Source organism: Rutidosis leptorrhynchoides, chromosome 4 (assembly GCF_046630445.1).
Source record: "Rutidosis leptorrhynchoides isolate AG116_Rl617_1_P2 chromosome 4, CSIRO_AGI_Rlap_v1, whole genome shotgun sequence".
Lineage (NCBI taxonomy): Eukaryota > Viridiplantae > Streptophyta > Magnoliopsida > Asterales > Asteraceae > Rutidosis > Rutidosis leptorrhynchoides.
Window position 1 is genome coordinate 55,063,169 of NC_092336.1, and position 25,727 is coordinate 55,088,895.

At 34.1% G+C, this 25,727-nt stretch overlaps 1 protein-coding gene and 1 long non-coding RNA gene across 7 annotated transcripts; both read left to right on the forward strand.

Moving 5' to 3' along the window:
- The first annotated feature begins 330 nt into the window (after positions 1–330).
- On the forward strand, positions 331–3,371 carry LOC139841600 (uncharacterized). 6 transcript variants are annotated; one of them, XR_011757410.1, is made up of 7 exons: positions 331–520; positions 798–904; positions 992–1,070; positions 1,255–1,406; positions 1,488–1,586; positions 2,172–2,348; positions 3,066–3,371. It is a non-coding gene; the product is annotated as an uncharacterized lncRNA (long non-coding RNA). The 6 variants fall into 6 exon arrangements; XR_011757411.1 differs by lacking the exon at positions 3,066–3,371 and having other exon boundaries at positions 1,173–1,406; positions 2,172–3,033; XR_011757412.1 differs by lacking the exon at positions 3,066–3,371 and having other exon boundaries at positions 1,179–1,406; positions 2,172–3,033.
- A 9,628-nt stretch (positions 3,372–12,999) lies between these two features.
- Positions 13,000–15,262, forward strand: LOC139840010 (WAT1-related protein At2g39510-like). Its single transcript, XM_071830230.1, has 7 exons — positions 13,000–13,230; positions 13,555–13,617; positions 13,692–13,808; positions 13,882–14,128; positions 14,297–14,458; positions 14,551–14,702; positions 14,794–15,262. Exons 1-7 carry the CDS (start codon positions 13,052–13,054, stop codon positions 15,020–15,022), a joined length of 1,149 nt encoding a protein of 382 aa, XP_071686331.1. The 5' UTR covers positions 13,000–13,051; the 3' UTR covers positions 15,023–15,262.
- Positions 15,263–25,727: the final 10,465 nt, after the last annotated feature.

Sequence of the window (25,727 nt, forward strand, 5' to 3'; positions counted from 1 at the left end):
ATTAATTATGTGCAATTTATAATTTATAATTAAATATTAAAGAACCACTATCAGTTTATATCGTTAATAGAATAGAATCTCTTTAATATATTAAAAGAGGATTATTATCTCTCCTCATTAAAAATAAAATCCTTTTATGACCATTAGATCACTCTCAAAAATTAATCTTAGCCATTAAATAGCTAACAAATAAAAGTGATTAGCTAATCAAAACTTGAAATTACTTTAATACCCTTCAATCAATAAGAAAATTACTGGAAGAGACAAACACTGAAACACACATACATTCAAAATGTCTCTTTATCCATCCACGCAATACTGCAGAAAAAAAACCCCCCCTAATTTTCTCCCCAAAAACGCACGTCTAAAATCGAAATCAACTGTAAAGGTTTCGTCCAAATTTCGATCCGTTCGAAGGTTTAGATGAAGATTATCGGTTTCCGATGTAGAGAGGTATATAACTAGTTACACAAACAGAAGGTTGGAATTAGGGTTTTTCAAGTCGAAAGCACATTAGCGGGTATGAAATATTTATTCGTACAATTATTATAATTATTATAGTTTGTAGGTATGAAATATTGTGCTTGATTTCTGATTTTGATTTGTAATTTTACATATGCTTAATCGTAGAAATTTAATCCATATGCTTACGTATATGATATCTTCATTTGTACCGGTGTTGGTAATTCGTATACCTTCCTTTATATGATTTCGATTTGTTACACTTGTTTATGCTCCATTTGCTCAGATTTATCCATCATATTAGTGCTGGTAATTAGTATATTTACTTGTCACAGATATACAAGCATAACTTTTTGATGGTCACGGGAAGATATCGTTATTATGGCTAGCCTCAAATTTGTTGCATATCGGTTCTCCACCTCACGGACTCGAATGTTTTCAAGTAAGTTTTTAATAAAAGCATAAATATTGATCATATCGATATGATGGCTAACCTCACCTTTGATTAATACTTGTATGTAATATGCAGAGGGGACCGATAGTGTGAACAAAAAAGAAGTTGCTTATTATAACCGCTTAATCAACTATCAACTATATGCTTAATAAAGGTACCATTTAATATATTATGTATGATATATCAAAAGAACGTGTTACATTATCACAATATAGTTTGATCAAACTGCAATCTTGACAAAAAATTCTTTTTGAAGAAGCAGCAATAAAGCAGACAAGTTATGACAAATATGGAAGTATATGTAGGAAATGATGTTGTTATGTATATGTCACAATCAGGGAAGATTGTTCTAATTATTCGGACTTTTGTTTCAACGCATTTGAAGACGGAGTTTAAAACTGGATGACATTTAACGAGATTAAAGTGGTGACTTAGCTTGCTCATATTACTAATCTTGTAATACTAGGAAGCGAAGAGCCAGAGGTATTTGGTAAGTACAGAACATATCTAAATTTATTATCATGTAAAGCCTGTTTACAATTTATTTTAAACTTTGTATCGTTTCGTGTAGTATTGGAGCTTTGGGAGGAACTGATGTTGTATAAAATATATCCGTTAGTAACCGCACCATATGAAAAACGCTAACTAAAAATGGATAAAAGCTTTGCAGGTAAGTAATACTACTCTACAAAGGTACTCAAATAGATATGTAATTCTATTCTTTTTGTCATAAATCTTTATCAACTCAATATTGATACATGGCCACTTTCATTTGACAAGGAGATCTCATTTGCAGGCATTAAGTTTGGTGTATAACCCAAGTATAGTTGATCATTACTACATTACTATAAATATTATCGGTCGTAATATGGGCAGTGTACTATGATCTACTTCAGTTTTGTTGAATCTAATAAGTCTTATATATGATTCCAAATGAGTCATTATGCGTCAACGCATTTTGCAGTTTTTATAAGCATTCTATTTTGACCAAAAATCTAAATTGCGTTACCTGCTGCCAGTACTTTTGGTAGATATTTATATTTTACATTTGTTCATTGTCTTTTTGATCTTTTTTAATTGTCTGGTTTCAAGCTTCAAATATAGTCCCTCAAGATATACTTTTAGTCAAAATCCTAAAGTACATGTATTCGAACTGTACCAAAAGTTTGGCTTACTTGAACCTACTTTATTACCTAACTTGCATGCCTGTCCGTTTTGCCACGTAAGCTTACACGTTGACTTGTATGTTTCTTAGATATTCGACCCTGGATTCTATTCTTCGAAAGTGATCCATCCTATTGCACTTGGAAAAGTGATGACGATGAAAAAGGAATAATAAGATGGAGACTATTCTTTTTCTGGAATTGGAGGTGTTGAAATGGGTGGTATAACTGCTACTGAATTCATTCTTCTTGGCGCAAATACCGTTCAGGTAATGAAGTTTCAACCAATACTTTCTCACCTGCACGATTAGCATAAAACATACTAATATTTTTATCCATCATATTTTATGTCACATATGAAAAATATAATAGCCATTTATCCCTAAAACTAATGAATGCGGGTTATTTTATGAGTTACAATTAATCACAAAAGTAAAGAATTGGGTCATCATATTGGTTATAGTCTTTCTTAAACAAAAAGTGTTGTCGTGTCAGCGTAGCATCATGTACGCCCATTTTGTACGAAGTTGCATCATTTTATTTGTAAAACAATTGTGTAAACTAATGAATGCGGGTTATTTTATGAGTATATTGTGGGTATGTTCCAAATCCAACATCTTGAATGTCGTTGGAATGCATTGCAAGAATATTTTTAACTATGAATGGCCATTGGGTTGGGAATTGAAGATCTTAAGTATTCATGTAGATAGATTAGAAGAATGTGAGGAATGGATGCTACATTTGAACAAAATGTACATTGACAATAGTATTGCTAATTGTTGTGCTTAGAACTTATTACTATATGGATTTAATTGAATGGATCATTAAGTGCAAATTTGCTTATCAAATATTACGTAAAATAAAATAAAGAAGTCTCACTACAATACCTCAACTATAACGGAATTGATAACAAAATGTCACAACAATAGAACAAAATGTCATAATTTAGGAGATTGAAGACAATGTGTTCTCTGGCTTATGACCAGGTTTTGGATGTTAGTGTTGTTGATTTATTGATTTCTACACGTTTAACTGAGATTAAAGTGGAAAGGGGATGCTATAAGGTTGATAAAGCAAGGAAGGTTGTATTTTAATATTGGAAGATTGGATAATGAAGGGAAAAAATTAAGGTTGATGATATTGTAGATGAGAAAATTTAAGTTATTGTCTTCTGGAAGATAGGTGTAATTTTATTAGTCTTTTGGTGCATTAGATTGATTGATAATATATTGATGGAGTTGCATTTCAGCATATGGTGCAATGCTTTGGGAGGAATTATCAATTTAAATTCATTAAATGAAACCATATGTCATATATATATATATATATATATATATATATATATATATATATATATATATATATATATATATATATATATATATATATATATATATATATATATATTAAATGGAAGCAGCTATCGCCAGTTCGTGTTCAGTTGTTCAATATTGCTTATTCTATCGCGCATACTTTCTCATATTTATTTGTTTTAATAATGTATATATGAACATGAATATGAATATAAATGTATAAATAAATAATAAATAAAAATAATTAAATAATAAATTATGTTTTAACCGCGATGGTATTCAATGAGACCACATGTCTACTTGGTATAGTCGTCTTTAAGGGCAGTTGCATTTTATATATGCCTCCAAAGGCTCCAATTGTAGAATAACAATCCTATCTACATATTTCGTAGTCGTCTTTAATGAATACGTTCTGATATACTTAAAATCTGATAAAGAATTGAAATTTAACAACCATAGCCAATTGTGCAATTAATTTGGAACCCGTATAATTCATTTAAAATTTCGGAATGGTAAGATTAAGATTTCAAACACAATACTTATACAGTTATACCTATTAGTATTAGTATTAGTATTAGTATTAGTATTAAATACTAAACTTTATAAGTAATAAGAGTGACATGAATTTACGAAGAAATTAACTGGCTATTTTTTTTATGGAACGTGTGCTTTCAAAATTGACACAAATATGTATATTTCAAGGCCCATCAATTGGTTGCAAGCACCTTAAAGAAAAATGTTTCAACTACTAACAACCATAAAATCACTCCCAAATCCCAATAAGGTTATCGACGAGTATTTTCACTAAGGCATATGACTTGACTAATATTTAGACACCCCGTTCAAAAAACTTGAAACATTTGTAGTTGTTCGTTGTTATCCAATTACTATGAACGCGTCACATTCCTATTTTGCGAGTAGATATTTTCTCTAAAATATATTGTTTGTTTTTACATTGGCGTTTCATTTTGTTATTCTCATCTTACTTTTTTCTTATATTAATTTTAAGTCTCTATAAACTACTTTGATCTTGATCTTGCACATGAATACACATTTTAACGGGGTGCGAAAATGATTTTATTACTTCATTCAATTATATTACGTTGATATTGTAGCTTTATTTTTGTAATCCCGCGAATTCGCGGGTATTAAACTAGTAGAGAATAATAGTTATGCGGTTAACATACCATTATCGATACATAAAACCCATTGTTAATTGTATAAGTTATTTTTGACAAAAGTGTATTATAATTATAAGAGTATTAAAAAGGAAAGATTTATATCCAGACATTTGATGTGAAAATGAATATACCATCTTTGTGTCCCCAAGTTATTTCATGGGATCTTACAATGCAATCACTCTCGATGTGCCACGTTACTACCACTAGTTTAGATTTTCATATAACCATAAAAAATAAAATTGTTTCTTCAAAGAATGAGGATAAACTCAAAAATAAACAATGGAAATACGCGCAATATAACTACATCATATTAAAAAGGATTTGCATAAGAAAGGTTATATAACTGGCATCGTATTCGCATCTTTAATTGACGGCATCAATTTTGATTAAGCGGTGATATATTGATTATATTTTTTACTACATTCACCATAAAATATGCATTAATATGTTGTACCGTACAATTTGTTGTGGTGAATATATCATTACGCATTTTGATTGTTGTCAGTTTGACAATTTTTATCGATTTTTAATAAATTGAGAAGGTGGATCGACAATAAGACCATTACCCTGTTGCTCCGTATTCTGACTCCGTTCTCATTCTCTAAGTGCTTTGCACACGTACACAATAATTTATATACAAAGCATGTATATAAGAGTACGAGGTGCCCGTGGTCCTCTTCAGTGTCAATTTTGTTAAAATACAATGCAAATTTAGAATAATATGGAATTAGTATATGTATATGGATAAAATATCTAGATATTAATATGCATATGAAAAATATCGGTCTATGTACTATCTGCTGAAACAGCATATGTGGATAAGACTCGAAAAAATGAGACGGCTGATCTTTGGCATGAACGTCTTGGGCATGTGGGCTACAACAAGTTAAAGGAGATGATGGTAAAACACATAGTAAATGGGCTTCCTCAAATTAATATCCGAACAGATACAATATGTGCTGGATGTCAATTTGGCAAAGCTCACCAATTGCCATTCAAGGAGTCAGCGCATCAGTCCAAGACACCACTAGAGCTCATACACTCAGATGTCTTCGGCCCAGTAAAACAAACATCACTTGGAGGTATGAAGTATATGGTGACATTCATTGATGACTTCTCAAGGTATGTATGGGTTTACTTCATGAAGGAAAAGTCGGAGACTTTTCAGAAGTTTAAAGAGTTCAAGAACAAGGTAGAAAGTGAGCTCAATACTAAGATTCGATGCTTACGCACAGATAATGGAGGAGAATATTTATCAACCGAGTTCAATATCTATCTTGAGAAGCACAAGATCAGAAGGCAATTAACTTGCCCCAATACTCCACAGCAGAATGGAGTGGCGGAACGCAAGAATCGCCACCTTGCCGAAACTTGTCAAAGTATGCTTCATGGTAAGAATGTACCTGGTAGATTTTGGGCCGAATGTATGAGGACGACATCGTACGTGATTAACAGACTCCCACAAACAAAGTTGAGATATATTTCACCATATGAAAGATTATGGAAGATCAAACCAACCGTCAACCATCTCAAAGTTTTTGGATGTGTATGCTACGTCTTCGTGCCAGATCATCTACGAAGCAAATTTGAGAAGAAGGCAATTCGGTGCATTTTTGTCGGTTATGATGAATCAAGAAAAGGATGGAGATGTTGTGATCCAAATACCGGAAAGTGCCATACTTCAAGAAATGTGGTATTTGATGAAGCGTCTTCATGGTGGTCACCTCAAAAGATAGAGCTTCCAGAATCTCATGGATTAGAAGAAGGTCCAGAAGAAAAAGAAGAACATAAAGAGCACATATCGGATCCAATTAAAGAAGGAGATGGATCGTACTCTAAGGAAACGAGTCCATGGAAAACTGGGGTACATCAATCTACATCTGAAGAGGTTCGTCCAAGCCAAATGGATGCCGAGGAGCATGTGCAAGAATTACGGAGATCAACAAGGCCGAGGAAACCTAATCCGAGGTATGCCAATGCTGCTCATGTGGATGAATCAATACCTATTGAGCCTTCCACTTATGAAGAAGCAGCACAAAGTCAAGAATGGCAGAAAGCGATGGAAGAAGAAATTAATGCACTAAAAGAAAACCAGACATGGAGTTTAGTTCCAAAGCCAAAAGATGTAAAACCAATATCTTGTAAATGGGTTTACAAGGTGAAGACTCGATCAGATGGCTCCATTGAAAGGTATAAAGCTCGACTTGTTGCTAGAGGTTTTTCTCAACAATATGGGCTGGATTATGAAGAAACGTTTAGTCCAGTAGCAAAGATCACAATAATTCGAGCTCTACTAGCTTTAGCTGCTAGCAAATCTTGGAAGTTATGGCAGATGGATGTCAAGAACGCTTTCTTACATGGAGAACTTGACAAAGACATTTATATGGAGCAACCAAGAGGCTTTGAGAACAAGATCCATCCTAAGCATGTCTGCAAATTAAAGAAAGCACTATACGGCTTGAAGCAGGCTCCAAGAGCTTGGTACGGGAAGATTGGCGAGTTCTTAGTACAAAGTGGTTTCACAGTTGCTCCTTCAGATTCTAGTTTATTTGTGAAACAAGATCAAGGAAAACTAGCCATATGCTAGTATATGCGGATGACTTAATCATCACGGGAGATCACTGTGAGGAGATCCAAAGAACAAGAGAGAATCTGTCTATCAGATTTCATATGAAGGAGCTTGGAGAACTCAAACATTTTCTTGGACTCGAAATAGAGCAGAAAAGAGAAGGATTATTTCTGGGACAACAGAAATATGCGCGAGATCTTTTACAAAAGTACGGAATGTTTAATTGCAAACCTATCTCAACTCCGATGGATCCGAATACAAAACTACGAGCAGATGAAGGAAAACGTCTTCAAGATGTTACCATGTATCGAAAGATGGTCGGAAGTCTTATTTATCTCACAATAAGCCGGCCAGATATATCTTATGCAGTTGGAGTGGTTAGTCGATACATGAGCAATCCGAAGAAGCCTCACCTTGATGTTGTACGATGCATCTTAAGGTATGTTAAAGGCACTATTAACTTTGGTATTTTATACAAGAAAACAAAAGAATGTCACGTGACTGGATATTGTGACGCCGATTACGCTGGAGACTATGATACACGACGGTCAACAACTGGATACATGTTTAGTCTTGGATCGGGAGTAATATCATGGTGCAGCAATACACGACGGTCAACAACTGGATACATGTTTAGTCTTGGATCGAGAGTAATATCATGGTGCAGCAAGAGACAACCAACAGTATCCTTGTCAAGCACTGAAGCAGAATATCGATCGGCAGCATCAGGAACACAAGAAATTATGTGGTTGAAGCAACTAATGGAAGATCTTCATCAATCAACAGATTATCAAGTAAAGCTTTTCTGGGATAACCTATCAACTATTCGTCTAGCAGAAAATCCAGTCTTTCATGCGAGAACAAAACATATAGAAGTGCACTATCACTATGTTCGCGAGAAGGTCCTTGAAGGAGAGATCAAGATGATGCCAACAAAGACAGATGAACAGGTTGCAGATATATTCACCAAGAGCCTAAGTAAACCGAAGTTTACAAAATTCAGAGAAGCACTTGGAATGGTCTGCAAGACATCGTTGGAAGAAAATTTGCATTGAGGGGGAGTGTTAAAATACAATGCAAATTTAGAATAATATGGAATTAGTATATGTATATGGGTAAAATATCTAGATATTAATATGTATATGAAAAATATCTAGATATTAAAATGTAAAGAAAAATTTAGATTTTTATGTGTGTAAGAAATATCTAGATATTTATATGTATAAAAATATCTAGATATTTATATATATCCATGGAAATATATAGTTTCTAGAAACTTCCATGGAGTAGTATAAATAAGGGTGAGGATTTCATTTGTAGAGTGTGAAGTAAGTTGTGAGAGTGAAATAATAAGTGAGTTGTGAAGAAGAGAAGAAGAGTGTGAGTTAGCGAAAGTAGAGAAGAGAAAGCTTGTAAGTAATATTGTAATTGTAATTTAATATAAGTGTTTTTGTTAAGTTTCTCGATCAAGCCTTAGTTTGTGTTTAAGTTCTTAGTGCACTTTTGTTGTTCTTATTATATGGTCGGCTCTGCCGCCTAAGTAATACATGGTCGGTTATACCGCCTAAAGATATATGGTCGACACTGTCGCCTAAGTACATTGTGCACTAAGGATTTATAAAATTAAAGGCTAACCAACGTCTAAGTGTTGGTGTAGTGAGTCTAGTATAGTCTAGGTCTTCTATAGTGGGTGTGTTGGGCTCGTCGAAGCTTCCAACAAATTTTCAGTGTCCATTTTGGACAATGAGATTTACTGACTGGCTGTTGGGTGAGGGTGTCCACAATGTTCATTTTCAGCGTCCATTTTTCAGTGTCCAACTTTTTTTTTTATTATTTTATTATTTTTTATTTTATATTTTTTTTATATCTAAATCCTTTTTATATGTATATGTATATATGTATATATAGAGATAGACTGGCTGGCTGTTGGGTGAGGGTGTCCACAGTGTCTATTTTCAGTGTCCATTTTTGAGTGTTCAATTTTTTATTTTATTTTTTATTTTATTTTTTTTTATATCTAAAAATTAGAGACATAAACTTATACACAAGCAAACAATTATTTAAAAAAAAAAAAAACAGAAATTAAAATCCTAAACAACATTTATTTAATAAAAAAAACATTAAAATGGATTTGTGTTGATTTAAGAAAGAAATTGGATTTAGAAAGAAAAATAGTTAAGAATGAAAGAAAGAAGTGGGTGAAGTGGTATGAAATGTTTGAGTTTTGTGTTTGAGTTTTTTGACCGTTGGGGCTTCAAATCAAAAAAGAAAAAAAAAAAAAAAAGGGAAAACGGTCATATTTCACCGTCTGTGGCTGGAAGCTGAAAATCGACGCCGAGATTTAACGGTGACGACGGCGGGTCGGAGTTGAGCGACGGCGGGTTGACGTCGATTTGGGCTTGACGGCGAGGGAGAGGCGGGGGCACCCTGTGCTCTAAGTTGCAATTCTAGTAAACTTTTTAAAAACAATGACATTGGAAAAAGGAAAAGAAAAATAGAAATATAGTTGAATAACAAATACTTCCTTATCCAAATGAAAAAAAGGATGACATCAAAAGATAGTAACAACCATACACGCCACACTACAATCGACATATATAATAACTAAGAATATAATAAAAGTAGTGAAATTACCTGTGGAACCACGGGTTTGTTTAAATGAAACAGTTTAATGATATGTTTTAGGTATTAAGTGAACTTAAATGTTAAAGTCATTTAGTTTAATGACCCGTGGAACCACAGAGTCCGCCTAAAAAACTCGTCAGCTGAACATTTCATCAAACAAATGCATATTAAACAATCCACATCCAATCATAAGAGATAATATTGGTTGTCATTTTATTTTAAAATTGTAAATTAAAATATAAAATTAGAATTGGTTTCTTTCTACCTATCTTTTATATCTTCTCGTACTCAATTCAAAATAACTAATTAAAATAATTCAAAATTATTTAATTTTAATAATTAAAATAATTATTATTAAGATTTAATACTAATAATTAATTAATAAGATTTAATTTTAATTCAAAATTATTTAGATTAATGACACCACCCACCATGCTTAATTTTTTTTCTTTTTTATTTTATTTTTTTCTTAACAAAGGAATTAGCCTAATTATAACATCATCATTATAGGATTATAATATTAACGATAGATATAGATAGATAGATAGATAGATAGATAGATAGATAGATAGATAGATGTGTACGAGTATAATACATAAAAGAAATGTGTTCGGAACCAAAAGGCTTAAACTGAACAGTTACTCGGATACTTCTAATTGATTTAGAGATGGATGTAATTCAATAATAATGTTTTTTTTTAATTGTTTCTCAACATATATAAGTGTAACAAATTACCTTGTAAAATTACTACTCACTCTGTTCAAAAATGAATATATCATTTAACTTTAAAAAATTTTCTTTTACAACTTTGAATTTAATAATATTATTTAATTATTTATTCTATATAATTTTTGATAAAATAAACATGAATGGACTATTTTTCAGACGTATTATTATTGGTATAATTTTCAGCAAAAAAACTTATTGGTATAATTTTTAGGTATACCACAAAAAGCTTCTCACGCGGAGCGTAGCGTGTTGGCCACATACTTTTTTAAGATTCAAATGAGGAGTGTCATTGGTTCAGTTTTTAGTATTCTCGATTTATTTCGTTCGATTTGTTTTTTTATTCAGTTTAAGTATTTTGAGCGCAAAATCAAAAATTGATATTGAACCAAAAACAAAATTTGAGTTCTATTAGGTTTTGGTTTAATTTGAAAAACTGAAAAATTTATAATTTAAACAAAATAATAAAAAATCGATTTTGAATTCGACTTTTAAAAATGAAATCGGTATGTGGTCTATGAGAACTACACAAAAAGCCAGAACTGCAAGAACTTTTCAATTTCATTGTTTTTATGCATTTAAATTCAAATAATTACATGTAAATGTTAAGTAATGTTCACATCATTAACAAACATATGTTCATTATCACAAATTACATGTTAAATTGTTAACTATATGAAAGGTTCACATGTTTACAAAATAAATATGCACATGTGAACGAGAAACTATATACGTGATTATATATGTAAAATTTAAGTTTTTTCAAAGTATTTTATATTCATTTTTACTCTCCATCAATATTTATGGGTGATTCAATCTACTCACATGTGAAAATATTTGTAGATTAGTTCTCGCAATTCTCGCAATTTTTGTGATTCTCGTTTGAACTTTTGACTATATATATATATATATATATATATACATATATATATATATATATACATATACATATATGTATATACATATACATATATGTATATACATATACATATATGTATATACATATACATATATGTATGTATATATATAACTTAATACATATTACAACTTAAACATTATTTTAAATTCGACTGAGGTTCAAACAAATTAAAACCGAATTAACATTAGGTTTGAATTTTTGTTTTGTTTTCATTAAGTTTGTGTTTTCGGATTAAACAGTTCCAAATATTAGAAACACCCTAATTAATTATACGGAGTACATGCTATAAAAACAATATTATTCAATCACGTACGGGGTTGGTGGTGAAGTGGTTACGGCTCATCCGTCCAAAGACCAAAGTTGATGTCATGGGTTTAAATTCATAAAGCTGAAAATATATATCTTACTCGTGGTCACGGATGTTCATCTGCGATGACTTTGAAGTGTCCGCATAGCGAGTAGTCGCTCTAAAATTAGTCGGCTCACCAAATATGTCGAGTACCCCATATACACCAAAAAAAATATCCATGTTTATATTTTGTAAAGCTCGTACTTTTCTTAAACTAATAGTAGTGGACACAAACCTTTCATATGGTTTCATATGACAAATACACACACTCTTATCTAAAACTAAGGTTTTTTTTATTGGCTACGGAGTTTTTTTCTTCTTTTGAAGGATGATTTTCTGACATTAGTATATCATTTATTTCAACGACCCTTATCATTTGCACATAACACATACGTTCGTGCGGAAACCCGAACCCGATCATTAAGTAGTATTTTTTTCTACTTAATACCAACTGTGTTGCTATATTTTAGTTCATTTGTATTATGATGTATTCTCATGTTCTTTTTTTAGTATTATGTATTCTCATGTTTTCGATATCGTGCACCCGAGAGGCGAAATTTTATCATACTAAGTATGCAAAGTTATACTTTACCAGTCGATACGCAAAAGTTCGACTAGACTACAATAATTTTAAACTATGGTAAATAAAAGGTAACTATTTAGACAATCTAACTGTACTTGTGCTTTTTCTATATCATAAAATATGGAGTAACGACGAGGAAAAATTAATTTATAATGCACACATAATATAATCTGATTCTATCAAACTAAAACTCCTTGACAACTCAAATGTTTTCATGATGATCTGATTTTAAATTCAAATTTTTTAGAACGACAAACACACAATCAATAATCTAATTATTTTTATTTTGCGATTTGCAAAGATATGACTCACATTATTACTAAAAAGTGTATTATTACCAATATAACTTCAAAGTAACAATATATATAAAGATAAACAAAATTATATCATCGATCAACCTCTTCATATAAAAATCAGTTTGATTGATTACCTTTACTATTTGCAAAGTGGTAGTATAACTTTAATAAAAATAAAGTAATAAAATGGGTTTCCATTCCTTATTCCATTAATGAGAGTGGAGTCATGAAATAATTTTGTGAGAGAGGTGATTGTGGTGGAATAGTACTTCTCTTTCTCATGACAAGGAAACAATTGTGCCTACTACAATCCTATATATAAATCTCATTTGCTCATTCATTTCTACTCACCAAAGACACATCAAATATAGAGCATACACAAACAAAGAGTTTAAGAACATTAAAAACAACATGATGTTTGAAAAATTAAAGCCATATTTATACGTCATATTTTTACAATTTGGGAATGCAGGTTTGGTCATTATTGCCAAGGCTGCACTTAACCATGGCATGAATCACTACACTTTTGCGACCTATCGAAACCTCATTGCCACCCTTGTTATCACTCCTTTTGCTCTTTTCTTCGAGAGGTAATCTAATCAGGGGTGTACCTATCAAGGGTCAACCAGGACCACCCCGGCCTGAAGACCCGAAACTAGTGTATTTATCTGTTAAAGTTCGACGTTTAGTATATCTATATGTTAAAAGTCAACATTTTGCCTCGTTTACTATATTTTTTTTTTTAAAAATAATTAACATTTTTTACCCATCGAATAAAAATTTCTAGATCTGCCACTGAATTTAACTCAGTGACTTCTTTACACCTCTTAATTTGCTTATCTCACCATATATTTGAAATTTTTTTTAAGCCACATATTTGATGTATTAACATATAGTATATTGTTTAATTGCAGGAAGGGGAGGCCAAAGTTGACAATTTCAGTGTTTTTGAAGATAATGTTGCTAGGCTTCTTAGAGTAGGTTTCTAATTTTATTCCTGATCATGTGTTTATTGGGAATTTGTTTAACCATTTTCATGTTTTCTGTATAGGCCCGTCGTCGATCAAAATTTATACTACGCGGGAATGAAGTATACAACTGCAACTTTTGCAGCTGCAATGGGTAACATAATCCCTGCTATGACGTTTCTCATGGCGTGGATATGCCGGTAATGTTTATTCAACTTCTACTTGTTCATGTAAGCTTAATTTAGTGCATACTTATTTTCTGTTTTGGTTTAGGTTGGAGAAGGTGAATATCAAGAAAATTCATAGCATTGGGAAGATAGTTGGAACATTAGTGACAGTGGGGGGTGCGATGATCATGACGGTGGTTGCAGGACCAACAATTGGTTTGCCATGGACCAAGGGCACAACCACCACAAACCATAACCAATCTACAGTCTCTGTAAGCCCTGAAGACAATATCAAGGGCTCGATCATGATCATTATCGGTTGTTTGTCGTGGAGTTGTTTTTACATTGTCCAAGTACGTTGTTTTTCACAATAGCTATGTAGTTTCGAGTATAAGATAACACATAAAGACCCATTTGAAAGAATATTAATTAAAATAACCACCTCTAGTTTAGAGTAATATTCGCATGATTAGTGCTAATAAAGTTAGTAAATCACTAACTAAATAAACCTTCTTTGACAGGCCATTACATTGAGGTCATACCCTGCAGAGCTTTCTCTTACAGCTCTAATTTGTGCAGCAGGAACACTAGAAGGAAGTATAGTGACCGTAATAGCAGAACGGGGAGACAACGCAGCCTGGAGACTACATTGGGATGCTGGACTTGTGACTATGGTCTATGGTGTAAGAAAATTTAAAAATATATTTTATTGGTATTGGTATTATTATTATAACGACTTTTTAAATTTATAATTTTTTTCTCTATTTAAATGCAGGGAGTAATCTGTTCCGGATTAGGTTACTATCTTTCAGGAATAATAATGAAAGAGAAAGGGCCAGTTTTCGTCACTGCATTCAACCCTCTAACTATGGTTATCGTTGCAATCTTAGGATCTTTTGTTTTGTCTGAACAACTAAATTTAGGAAGGTATGTCATCATTTACTAACCTAAATGAAAGTACAAAAATACTCTTGTTTATATACAATAATAAATAATTAGGTAAATGTTGATTGTGTAGGATTCTTGGAGCAGTGGTGATCGTGGCAGGATTATACTTGGTGATTTGGGGCAAGACCAAAGATCAAAGTCAGTCTGATGAAAAACGTGACCCGACTCAAATTCAACCGGGTAATCAACAAATTCCGTTGACAATGAGTAACACAAAATTGGGAAAATATGATCAAGATAGTCTCTCCATAGCAATACCACCAAACAATGAGATGATTAAGAAAACTAACGGGAGTTAGAGTAGCTAAATGTTCGTTTATGAGAGGGAAGACTTTAAGATTAAACTAATAATAACTTGTATTACTAGACTTCACTTACGTCTTCAAGTTTTCTATTAAAATATATTTCAAAATTAATCCTTTTGATAATGATGCACCATATCATTTCTTTCACATCTAATTTGCTAACAATCTGCCTACTTTTTGGTTATGGTGCATGTCTACACACACTTGTACACTTGTATATATTTTATCAATCATAACCCAAACCTTTAAAAACACGTATCCAATGAGCTGATTATTAATTTAGCGTTGTTTTTACAAGGTCTATTCGCATAACTGAAGAATAAAAGTTTATATATTAACTAATTATGGATATCTGTTTTGAAGATGTGTTCTCTGTTAAGTTGTGACGTAATAGGTGTTTTTCGCCCATCCATCTATTCAGGCTCACTAGGGTGGTCTGGGTAGGAGTATATCATTACTACTTAAATGCGATGCCCTTTCTAATTAGATCTCTTTTTCATCAAATACTATGTTGGAGAAAATAAAAATATTTAAGGTCAAAATTTTAATACAAAAATATTGAAAAGTCAAACAAGACACTTATTTTGAAACGGCGGATATCCAAGGCCGGACCAGGTACCCATCAGTGTATACATAAAAGATCATGTTATGGAATCACCCTCATAACAAAGATATCACAAATCACCAAACATTTAAATAACAAAAATCATTGTGCTTAAAAGTAATGAAACAGCAACACTTTTTAGTCAAAGTTATCAGATTATGGCTACTATATATAAGGATATACTTATGTAAAGTAGTGAAAGTTTATATAGTATAATAATGGAATAGGAGACAATATAAGATGTTATGGAGTGTGGACCCTAAAGCCTCAACGTAAGCCGTTTGAGCTTTATTAGCTTTATTTAACAAAGTTTTGAAAATCAATTTCACTTATAATCTTGTTATAAGATTTAGCTGCCCATATCCTCTCTAATACATGATCTGCAATTTCAGCTTTACTTTCAGATTTAAAAATGAGGTTTATAATCTTTAACTAGCTGAGGTCTTTAAAAAGGTTGCATAAGTTTTCAAATTCTTAAGCAAAACTATTACATTACATAATTACATAAAACAATACTACGTATATAAAGTTGATAACTTGAGAGGGTAACATGTTACAAGTGATCGGCATTTGGCACTTGGTTACCATATAATGTTTCGAAGAGGATTGTTTTTATGATTTTGCATCTAAAATTTAAATCATGTATAAACCTTCAAGAACTTGGTCGAAAAAAAATCATGTTATCACAACGAATAGGCTTGTTTTAAGTCTGAAATTTGTAGTCAAATGAGTATGATGTAAGTAAAGAACAGAGGAACCTTTGTCAATTGTGCCAGTTATAGCTTATGGAAAAGTCATAATTAACCATAACATTCAAATCGTATAATGAACAGAGCATGAACTTTAGGTTGTAGATATATAATTGGTCTTAAATGTAAGAGATAACCACACAACAATTTGAAGGATTTCTCCCATGTGTCAGAGAAAATAAAAAATAGTTTCTTAGTTCTTTTTGGCAGTGATGTTACCATGATAAAAAGGTATAACCTGAAAATTTTGGGTTGTACTTCAATACCAAATGAAAGGGCCAATGGTCCTTATCGACCCACGATTTCAGAACGTTGTAAACTTTCAAAAATCCACATTTCGGGTCGAGGTTAATTTCACAAATGGTGCATATGGGCCTTATCAATCAGATTTATAAAACTAACTAGATCTGGGACCATATAGAAGTCTGCATCCATATATAACTAGGGACTACTAGATAGGGGCGTAATCGAAATCAAGATTGTTGAAAATATATCGTATTAGAGCATCAGATTGTTAAAAAACTTTTTTCTAATGAATAAAGTATTTAATTTACTTAAGCTTGAATTTAATTTTTTCACTATTTAAATATTAACCTATTCATCCATATTTTCACACATACTATTTTATAAATCTCTCTCAATCAAAAAAAGTCTTCCGGCTCCTCTTATCAAGACGAAACGATGTTACAAATTATTTATATAGTTTTTAGGAATCATGAATTAGACATGATGAAGGTGAAAGTACTAACGCCAAAAGAAATAGATAACGACATTATATCGAGTGTGATAGATTATGTGCTCATGAAAAATGTTGGTGCATTATTAGTCCTCGAGTTCATTATGATCATGTTAATAAGCTTAATCGTTTAACTTTCTCAGCTGGTACGCAACCGCACGGTTGCAGGAAAGCAACCGTACGGTTAGACAGGCAACCGCACGGTTGCAAGGTGCAATCGCACGGTTGCAACGTGCTGTGTATATTTAAAGGGGATTTCGGGTTCATTGTTAGGGTTACGTATCCTAGCATATACTACACGTACAATCCGATTCTCTGGTGTTCTAGTATTCAATATAGTCGATCTTTAACATATCTAAGTCGATTTTATCATTAAGATCAAAGGTTTTCATTGAGTTTTGAGTATAAAACCCAATAACGAGATTTTCCGCACTCGTTATTGAATCTAAGATCGTTTAATCCTGTTTACACAATCCTACAAGTGGTATCAGAGCTTGTGTGATTGATTAAACGATTAGTTTTTGTCAAACTTTGTTAAGAAATTGTGTTTTTACTGTTTTTGTCAAAAACCCTTATGAATCATAACTTTTCAGTGTTAATTCGTGTTTTTGTTGAAGTAAACGTGTTAGTCTGGTCTAAAACTTTATTTTGAACGTCAAACATACGCTGGTTTTTCTCAAGATTGAGTGCTAGATCGACCAAAACCTTAAACCCTAGTTTCTGTGCAGTTTTTCTGCCCAGATTCGACCAAGCATTCAACCGTACGGTTACACACTGTTTCGCACGGGTACTCCATCCGGATACCACAACCGTACGGATACGTCTTGCATCCGTGTAATCTCCATCCGCTTAAATCACAACCGTATAACATCACAACCGTATGGATACATTCTGCATCCGCCCGATTATACCCTACACCCGTATAATCTTATCCGGTTACACTTTGCAACCGTGTATATTGCAACCGTGCCACATCACTTGCATCCGAGTGTTGCAACCGTATAAACTTCTGCAACCGTACTGTGCAACCGTACGATTACAATGTCAGACGTGTTTGAATCTCCTGAAATGCAATCAGCTCTTGTCGGTGCTTCATCGTCAGGTCTCCATCACTTGTTGAAGACAGAAAATGAGATTGGTAGCTCATATAGGGTACCTAGGCTGGAATCTTTGGATGATTTTGTAGAATGGAAGCCTAGGTTCTTGATTTCGCTAAACGGCATTGACTCTAGGTTATATAATTTCTTAAAGGTTGAGTATGTTTTTCCGACTAAGGATCATGGGGAAACCAAGACACCCATGGAATTGTCTGCAACTGAGCGCGAGGATTATAATCTTGAGTGTAAAGCATATAGCCATCTTACTCAAGCATTGTCTAAAGAGATATTCCATCAATTTGAAACGCATTTGACAACCTATGCTTTATGGAATGCTCTAGAGAGTGGTAATGAAGGGACAACTGAGTATAGAAAAACAAAAGGCAAGGTTCTGAAGAAAGAATGGAAGAATTTTGCTGTTTAACCCGATGAATCTCTAAAAGATACTGTTGCTAGATATCGTCATTTGTTAACTGAACTCAAATGTGTTGATATTGTCTTTCCTACCAAGAAGCTTGTCCAATGCTTTCGTGAGGGTCTACAAATTAAGTGGGATCCAATGATTGTTGAGATTGAGAAGCCCTTTGCTATCATGGATAATTCGTTGAGTGCGTTTGTTACTAAGCTTCAGGCAAAGGAGCTAGAATTTCAAGAGAGATTGAAGAGGTTAGAGACTGTTCAGAATCCAGTGAAATATAAAGCTCCAGAAATAGGTTCATCTGAAGTGAAACACGCCCAGCCACAGACAGTTTTTACTTCAAATACTGAGAAAATAACGTCAAATTATGTCACTCCTGCACCTCAAAGTGTTCTGTATCAGACAACTTCAACCAAAGGGGCAAGTACTGAGGTTTTGAGAACAGAGAATATTCGCTTGCGTACGATAAAAGGAGTTGAGGAGGATATGACGTTAGTCTCGATGGTAGTAAATTCTTACAATGATTGTTGCATGGGAGAATTGGTAATAGTCATTTGGAACAGGAAGACTACGATCAGATAGACGAGAACGAGATGGAGAAAATGGATATTCTATGGGCTATGGGAAGTGTGATTCGCAGGGCGAAAAGATACATTGAAAAGACTGGGGAGAAACACTTGGGTGTGAGTAAGAACACCAAGTTTGGTTTTGACATGAACAAAGTAAGGTGTCATAACTGTCAAGAGTTGGGTCATTTCAAGCGAAGCTGCACTAAACCAAAGCAGCAAGGATTTCATAACCCATTTCATAATCAGAAGTGTGAATCGAAGAATACTGTAAATGTTCCCATTATGGATGAATCATCGAAGGCTTTAGCAGTTACTTATGATGATGAGTCCTATAATTAGTCCTTCGATGTGACTGATGCTTACGATCGTCATGCTAATGTAGTTAGGATTCAGATGACTGAGGAAGAGGAAGCAAGAGAAAAGGTTGAGAGAGAAAAGATGGGTTGCGTTGGAAGAGATGAACAATGCAAATGCTTAGGATGCAGAATGGAAGATAGGACTGACAGAGCATGGAACTGGGCAAATTACTTGCACCGAGGGTATGTAAACAAGAGGGTGGAAGAGAAGTTTAAGTGGGCCATTTACAGTGATGGGGACATTTGGACAGACAGTGAGTCATCCTCTTTAGATGACGACTCAAAGAAATCTTGTGTGTATGTTGGTCAGTCTTCTGTGTGCAACTCAACATCTGTAAGGATGAAGATATTGAATGAGAAGGGGTTGGTCAATTTAGATCTTGGTTCAGATAGCTCGAGCTTAGAGTCTGAATCCGAATTCAAATCTGAGTCTGGTGAAGTCAAAAAGGAAGCTCCACAACTCTATGCGTTCATGGCAGACTCTTCAAATAACTCTAAGGTAACGCCTGAAACTAATCCGGTTTGTAAAAATTGTGTTATCTTAGACTTGCAATTGCATGAACTTAGGGAGTCTGTTAAAACATGCAATAGATGTGTAACTCTAGAGGATAAGGTCAAAAGGTTGTCTGATATTTGCCTAAACTGTAACAATTGTGTTGCTTTAAATCAAGAAATAGATGATCTTAAAAAGGCTTATCAAGTTCTTAAGAAGCAATATGAGGATAATCTGTATTTTAAGAACAGAGAAAAGGAGTTTAGGGACATAATTAAGATATTAGATGATCAGGTGACCGATTTGAAGTTAAATGTGTTGTTAAATACTCAGACCATAATGAGGTAGATTAAGGAGATAGATGAGCTTAAGAGAGAAAAAGAATCCTTTAAGATCAGTTTTGAAACTGAAAAGGAAAAGGCCTATATTTACAAGAGATCTGCGTTTGTCCTAGAGTATTGTCAGAATGTTGGAGGAAAAGAAACTATTGGTGATTATAAACAGTGTCCTCCTCCATTCGAGCATGGCTATAGTTTCCCACCTCCGGAGAAACAGTTCGGGGAAGATTATGTTCCCATTCAACCGACCGAACAAGATAAGGGTAACGGGATAGTTACATCTGAGACTCATAGTGCAGGAGTAGAAAAGACTGGAAATGTAGAAAAACCTAACCCTGAAACTGTTAAAATTCTGAAAAATCCGGCAAATCAGAGACCAATAAAGATTAGGAACTGATCGCCAATTAAATTTGTTAAAGGTCCTAACTTTGAGGAGGAGGACTTCTTGAAACCTGTTGGAAATTTGCAATCAAAGTATGTTCCTCCACCAAAACTGTCTCCTGATAGAACTCCTGAGCGATCTCCTGTAAACAGGAGATCCCCACCTAGATATTTTAGAAATAGATCTCCAACTGCTCGTAGACCTAGCTTCAATTCTTATTTTAGGGATAATAAAATTGAAACTGTGTATACATGTTTGCATTGCGGGTTGGGAGGTCATAGGGCGGTTCATTGTTCTAAACGATTTGTAGCACCCAGAAGGAGGATTGAGCTGAGTCCTCCTAAAAACTTTCAAAAATTTCGATCAGCTTCTCCTCCTAAGAATCGGATGTCATCTAGACCTAACTCTCATGGGTCAAGTCAACATGTGATTTATGAGAATCAATCCATGATTGAAAACGGTAAAAGGGTTAAACTGGATAATGTTTATTTTAAGAAACCCTTACATAAGAACCAAATGTGGGTGACAAAGGAGGGTTCTAATGGGGCTAGTGGTTCGGGAACCACTTTAAAGGAAAATGAAATGGCTGTTAATGTAAATGGGAAACCCATTGCCGTAAAGGCATGGGTATCCCACTCAAACTAATCATTTTTCTTTTTATTTGTGTAGGTCGCCTACAGTCCAAACAAAAATACTTGGATTGTTGATAGTGGGGCGTCCAGGCACATGATAGGAAACATGTCTCGGTTGAATGATGTTAAATCTGTTAAGGGTGGACATATTTCTTTTACTGGTGATCAAGGAGGGTTTATAACTGCTCAAGGGATGATTTCAAATTCTTCGGTCAGTTTTGACAAAGTGAGCTATGTAAAGGAAATGTCCAATAACCTGATGTCTGTCTCTCAAGTGTGTGACAAGAGGCACAAAGTTTTATTTGATGAACATCAGTGTTATATCATGAGAAAAGATTATAAAGTACCAGATAATATGATTCTTATGACAGCACCTAGATGTCAAGACTTGTACATTCTGGATATGTCAAAGGCTTATGTGAATGCCGCTACAGGGCATCAGGCTTTTGTGTTCAGAGCTTCTGAGCAAGAGTCAATGTTATGGCATAAGAGGATGGGTCACTTGAGTTTCAGGAAAATGAACCATTTAGTTCACAATTGTTTAGTCGAAGGGGTAAATGTTAAAGGGTTTCAGGCTCCTGATGGTTGCGTGCCATGTAAGGAGGGGAAGCAAGCAAAGAAACCACATAAGGCTAAAAAACATCATTCCATTGATACTCCTCTTGAGATGCTTCATATGAACCTCTTCGGTCCAGTTAACAAGAAGAGTATTACTGGACACTCCTATTGCTTAGTGGTTACTGATGAATACTCACGGCTTACGTGGGTTGTGATGCTGAAAAGTAAAGCTGATACTTTCGAACAAATCAAGTTGCTGATCACGAGGCTTGAAACGTTGTACAAATTGAGGGTTCGTAGGATCCGGACAGATAATGGGACAGAGTTTAAAAATAAGAAAATGGAAGAGTATTGTAATGAAAGAGGAATTCAACAACAATTCAGTTCACCTTATACTCCGCAGATGAATGGTGTTGCTGAAAGAAAGAATCGTACTCTAATTGAGACTGCCAGGACCATGCTGGCTGACTCAGAATTATCAGTTACCTTTTGGAGTGAGGCAGTTTTGAATGCGTGCTATACGATGAATAGAGTGCTTGTTGTGAAACGTCATGGCAAGACATGTTATGAGCTGCTTCTGAAAAGAAAACCTTACATTAAACATCTTGAACCGTTTGGTTCTCTTTGTACTATAATGGTTAGAGATTCAGGTGGGAAATTCAATCCGAAAGCTGTTACAGGTAGGTTCTTGGGTTATGAGAATGCGTTCAAACGAGTTTACAATTTGGAATCACGGTGTGTTAAAGAATGTACCAAAATTGATGTTCAAAGACATGCAGCAATTCCATACGGAAAAGGGTACACGTGGCAGTTTGATTATGATAAGTTGTTTGATTCATTAAAGCTTCTAGAGGATGACTCTGATGATGAAGAGATAGCTGCACAAATAATGTATAACATGCGTCTCTCTGCTGAACGTATGTCTGATGTGCGTATGCAATCTCAAGTGCCTAAAATAACAGATAATACAGCACCAGTGACAGGGACTAATGATGATGACTCGGAATCAGGGGATTCAGTTCCAGCATTAGAGGAATCGACCTTACAGTCTGAGGGGGAGGAAGTTTATCTGGATGAAGTATACGAGGACTTGGTAGAGGAGGAACCAAATAGAATTGTGTTGGAAGAACCACTTCAAAATGAGGAACCCATACAAACAGTTACTGTGGATCTTTTACAAACTAATACAGATGACATCATTGAAACCAGTGGACTAAGACAGTCTGGCAGATCGGTTTCTCTCCCTAAACATTTTGATGATTATGTAATTAACCCTGCAGGTGTTTTAGGTGTTAATACAGGTGAATCTTCTTCTTCGGATGAGCGTGTAACACCCTCTGCAAATGTTGTTACTGCTTTTTATAATGAATTGAATCAGACCAGAAGAATCTTCAGGAATGCGTACTGTGCTTTTGTATCGCAAATCAAACCGAAAGACGGCAAAGATGCTTTGCAGTATGATGAGTGGGTTTCAGCCATGCAGGAAGAAATTCAACAGTTTAATCACTTGGGTGTTTGGAGATTGGTAATACCACCTACAGGTTGTAAGCCGTATGGCCTGAAGTGGGTATTGAAAAATAAGACAGATGATCAGGGTATCGTGATCCGGAACAAAGCAAGATTGGTTGTTCGAGGTTATCAACAAATTCTAGAAGTTGATTATGACGAGGTATATGCTCCGGTTGCCAGACTTGAGGCGATACAGATGTTTTTAGCATTTGCTTCATGGAAAGGTTTTAAAGTGTTTCAGATGGATATTAAGAGTGCGTTTCTATATGGTACTCTCCAAGAAACTGTGTATGTAACTCAGCCACCGGGCTTTGTTGATCCACATCATCCAGAGAAGGTGTATCTCTTAGAAAAGGCGCTTTATGGTCTTCACCAAGCCCCGCGAGCTTGGTATGCTACTCTGTCAAACTATATGATAAAGAATGGTTTTAGACGAGGGGTCATCGATCAGACTCTTTTTATTAAGGAAAGGGGGGACGACATTATGTTGGTACAAGTATATGTGGACGATATCATCTTTGGGTCAACCGATCAGAAAATGGTTGATGAGTTTCAGGACGTAATGCAAAAACGGTTTAAGATGAGTTCACTAGGGGCCATTAATTTCTTCTTAGGGTTGCAGGTTGATCAAACTAAAAGGGGCATTTTTTACATCAATCAAAGTATGTAGCTGACATCTTGAGCCGGTTCAAGATGGAAGATGAACGAATTGCCAAGAATCCTCTGTCGGTGAATCACGGGATTACACCAGAAAATACAGGGCCGAAAGTCAATCCGACTCTTTTGTAAAAACCCAACCCAAATTACAAACGACTACGTGGAAAATTGAAATAAAAAAAAAATTCTTTGTGCAGCTGGTGGCGCAGCACGCCATTCCCATGCGCGGCGCGCAGAATGGGTCTGGCAGCCCGCTGTCCAAAAAGTCCCCAAATAAGAAAATGTTCGGCCACTTCCCAACGTATTTTGACAAAACGCTTTTCACAACACAATCATATAAGTAAAACTAACATGGTCCATTAATAAAATAAGTTTTACGAACCCAGGCCCACATATGCCCAAATTGTCCCTTAAGTAAAAAATACAAGTTCGACCACAAGAGTTTAAGTTCCAACAAGACCACGAGCATGATGTTGGGGATAAACTACCCAAATCCTAGGTCGAATCCAAAAGTAATCCAAGTAAGCATCAAAAAGGGAAAATCATCTAAAACCCGAGCGTACCCTTGCCAAATCCGCTTCCGTACCTAAAAATGTAAACAACGAGAGGGTAAGCTAATGTTTAGTGAATGCAATACTTATACATATACATATGTAATTTACCTACACGCATCCACTTACAATACCATGCAAACAAAATGCATAAACGAGCTAGCAACACCAAACATACTACTAGCAACAATGTTAGCATATAAACCGGCACAATAATATACTAAAATCACAACAATGCATAAATATAACAAACTGTCATACCCCGTCCTAATCCGTCTGGACGAAGTCACCAACATCTGGTTCCATTGCGATGATCGACTCTAAATAATGTCTTTACAATGAGCAAATGCACATCGGAAGATTTCTTTCATACCTGAGAATAAACATGCTTTCAAGTGTCAACCAAAAGGTTGGTGAGTTCATAGGTTTATCATAAAACAATAAAATTCGTCATTTTGATAGACCATAAGATTTAAATCCTGCATGGTACAAATGGGCCCGAATCCTATACCCACCTGTAATGTACATGCGATATCTTTTAAATACAGTACAGCTTTCTCGTGTACGAAATCATCTTTCATAAATTTGATGACCCGGAAATTTCTGACCAAATTTAAACTTAATCTTTGTATGATTAACATTTCCGACACGATAAGCAAAGTCTGTAAAACTAAATCTCAAAATTTTTGAACTACTTTCATATATTCAAATACCTTTCGGTTGTTCTTAACGATTCGCGAACAATTATATGTATATAGATACATATATATATATACTATAACTTAAAAACGTAACAATGTATTAATTGTTTGATACCGTACATTAAACTTATTGGTTTAAATATTTATTTGAATATATATGATAAGTTGGAATATTAATTATATGAATAACTTGCGATGTATATTTAAAACGTGTTTATGAATGTTGAAAATATATATTAACTTGGTCATAAAATGATTTGTTATTATATATATATTAACAAATAGCGAGACAATGATTTATAGAAGTAAATGACCAAAATACTCGAAAGTTTAAGATACACTTTGAATG

Bases quoted from the DNA above. Each gene is read 5' to 3' on its own strand.
- LOC139840010 (XM_071830230.1), top strand. From the start codon at position 13,052: ATGATGTTTGAAAAATTAAAGCCATATTTATACGTCATATTTTTACAA. The intron at 13,809-13,881 runs GTAATGTTTATT...GTTTTGGTTTAG, and splicing joins CTCATGGCGTGGATATGCCG to GTTGGAGAAGGTGAATATCA. The intron at 14,703-14,793 runs GTATGTCATCAT...TTGATTGTGTAG, and splicing joins GAACAACTAAATTTAGGAAG to GATTCTTGGAGCAGTGGTGA.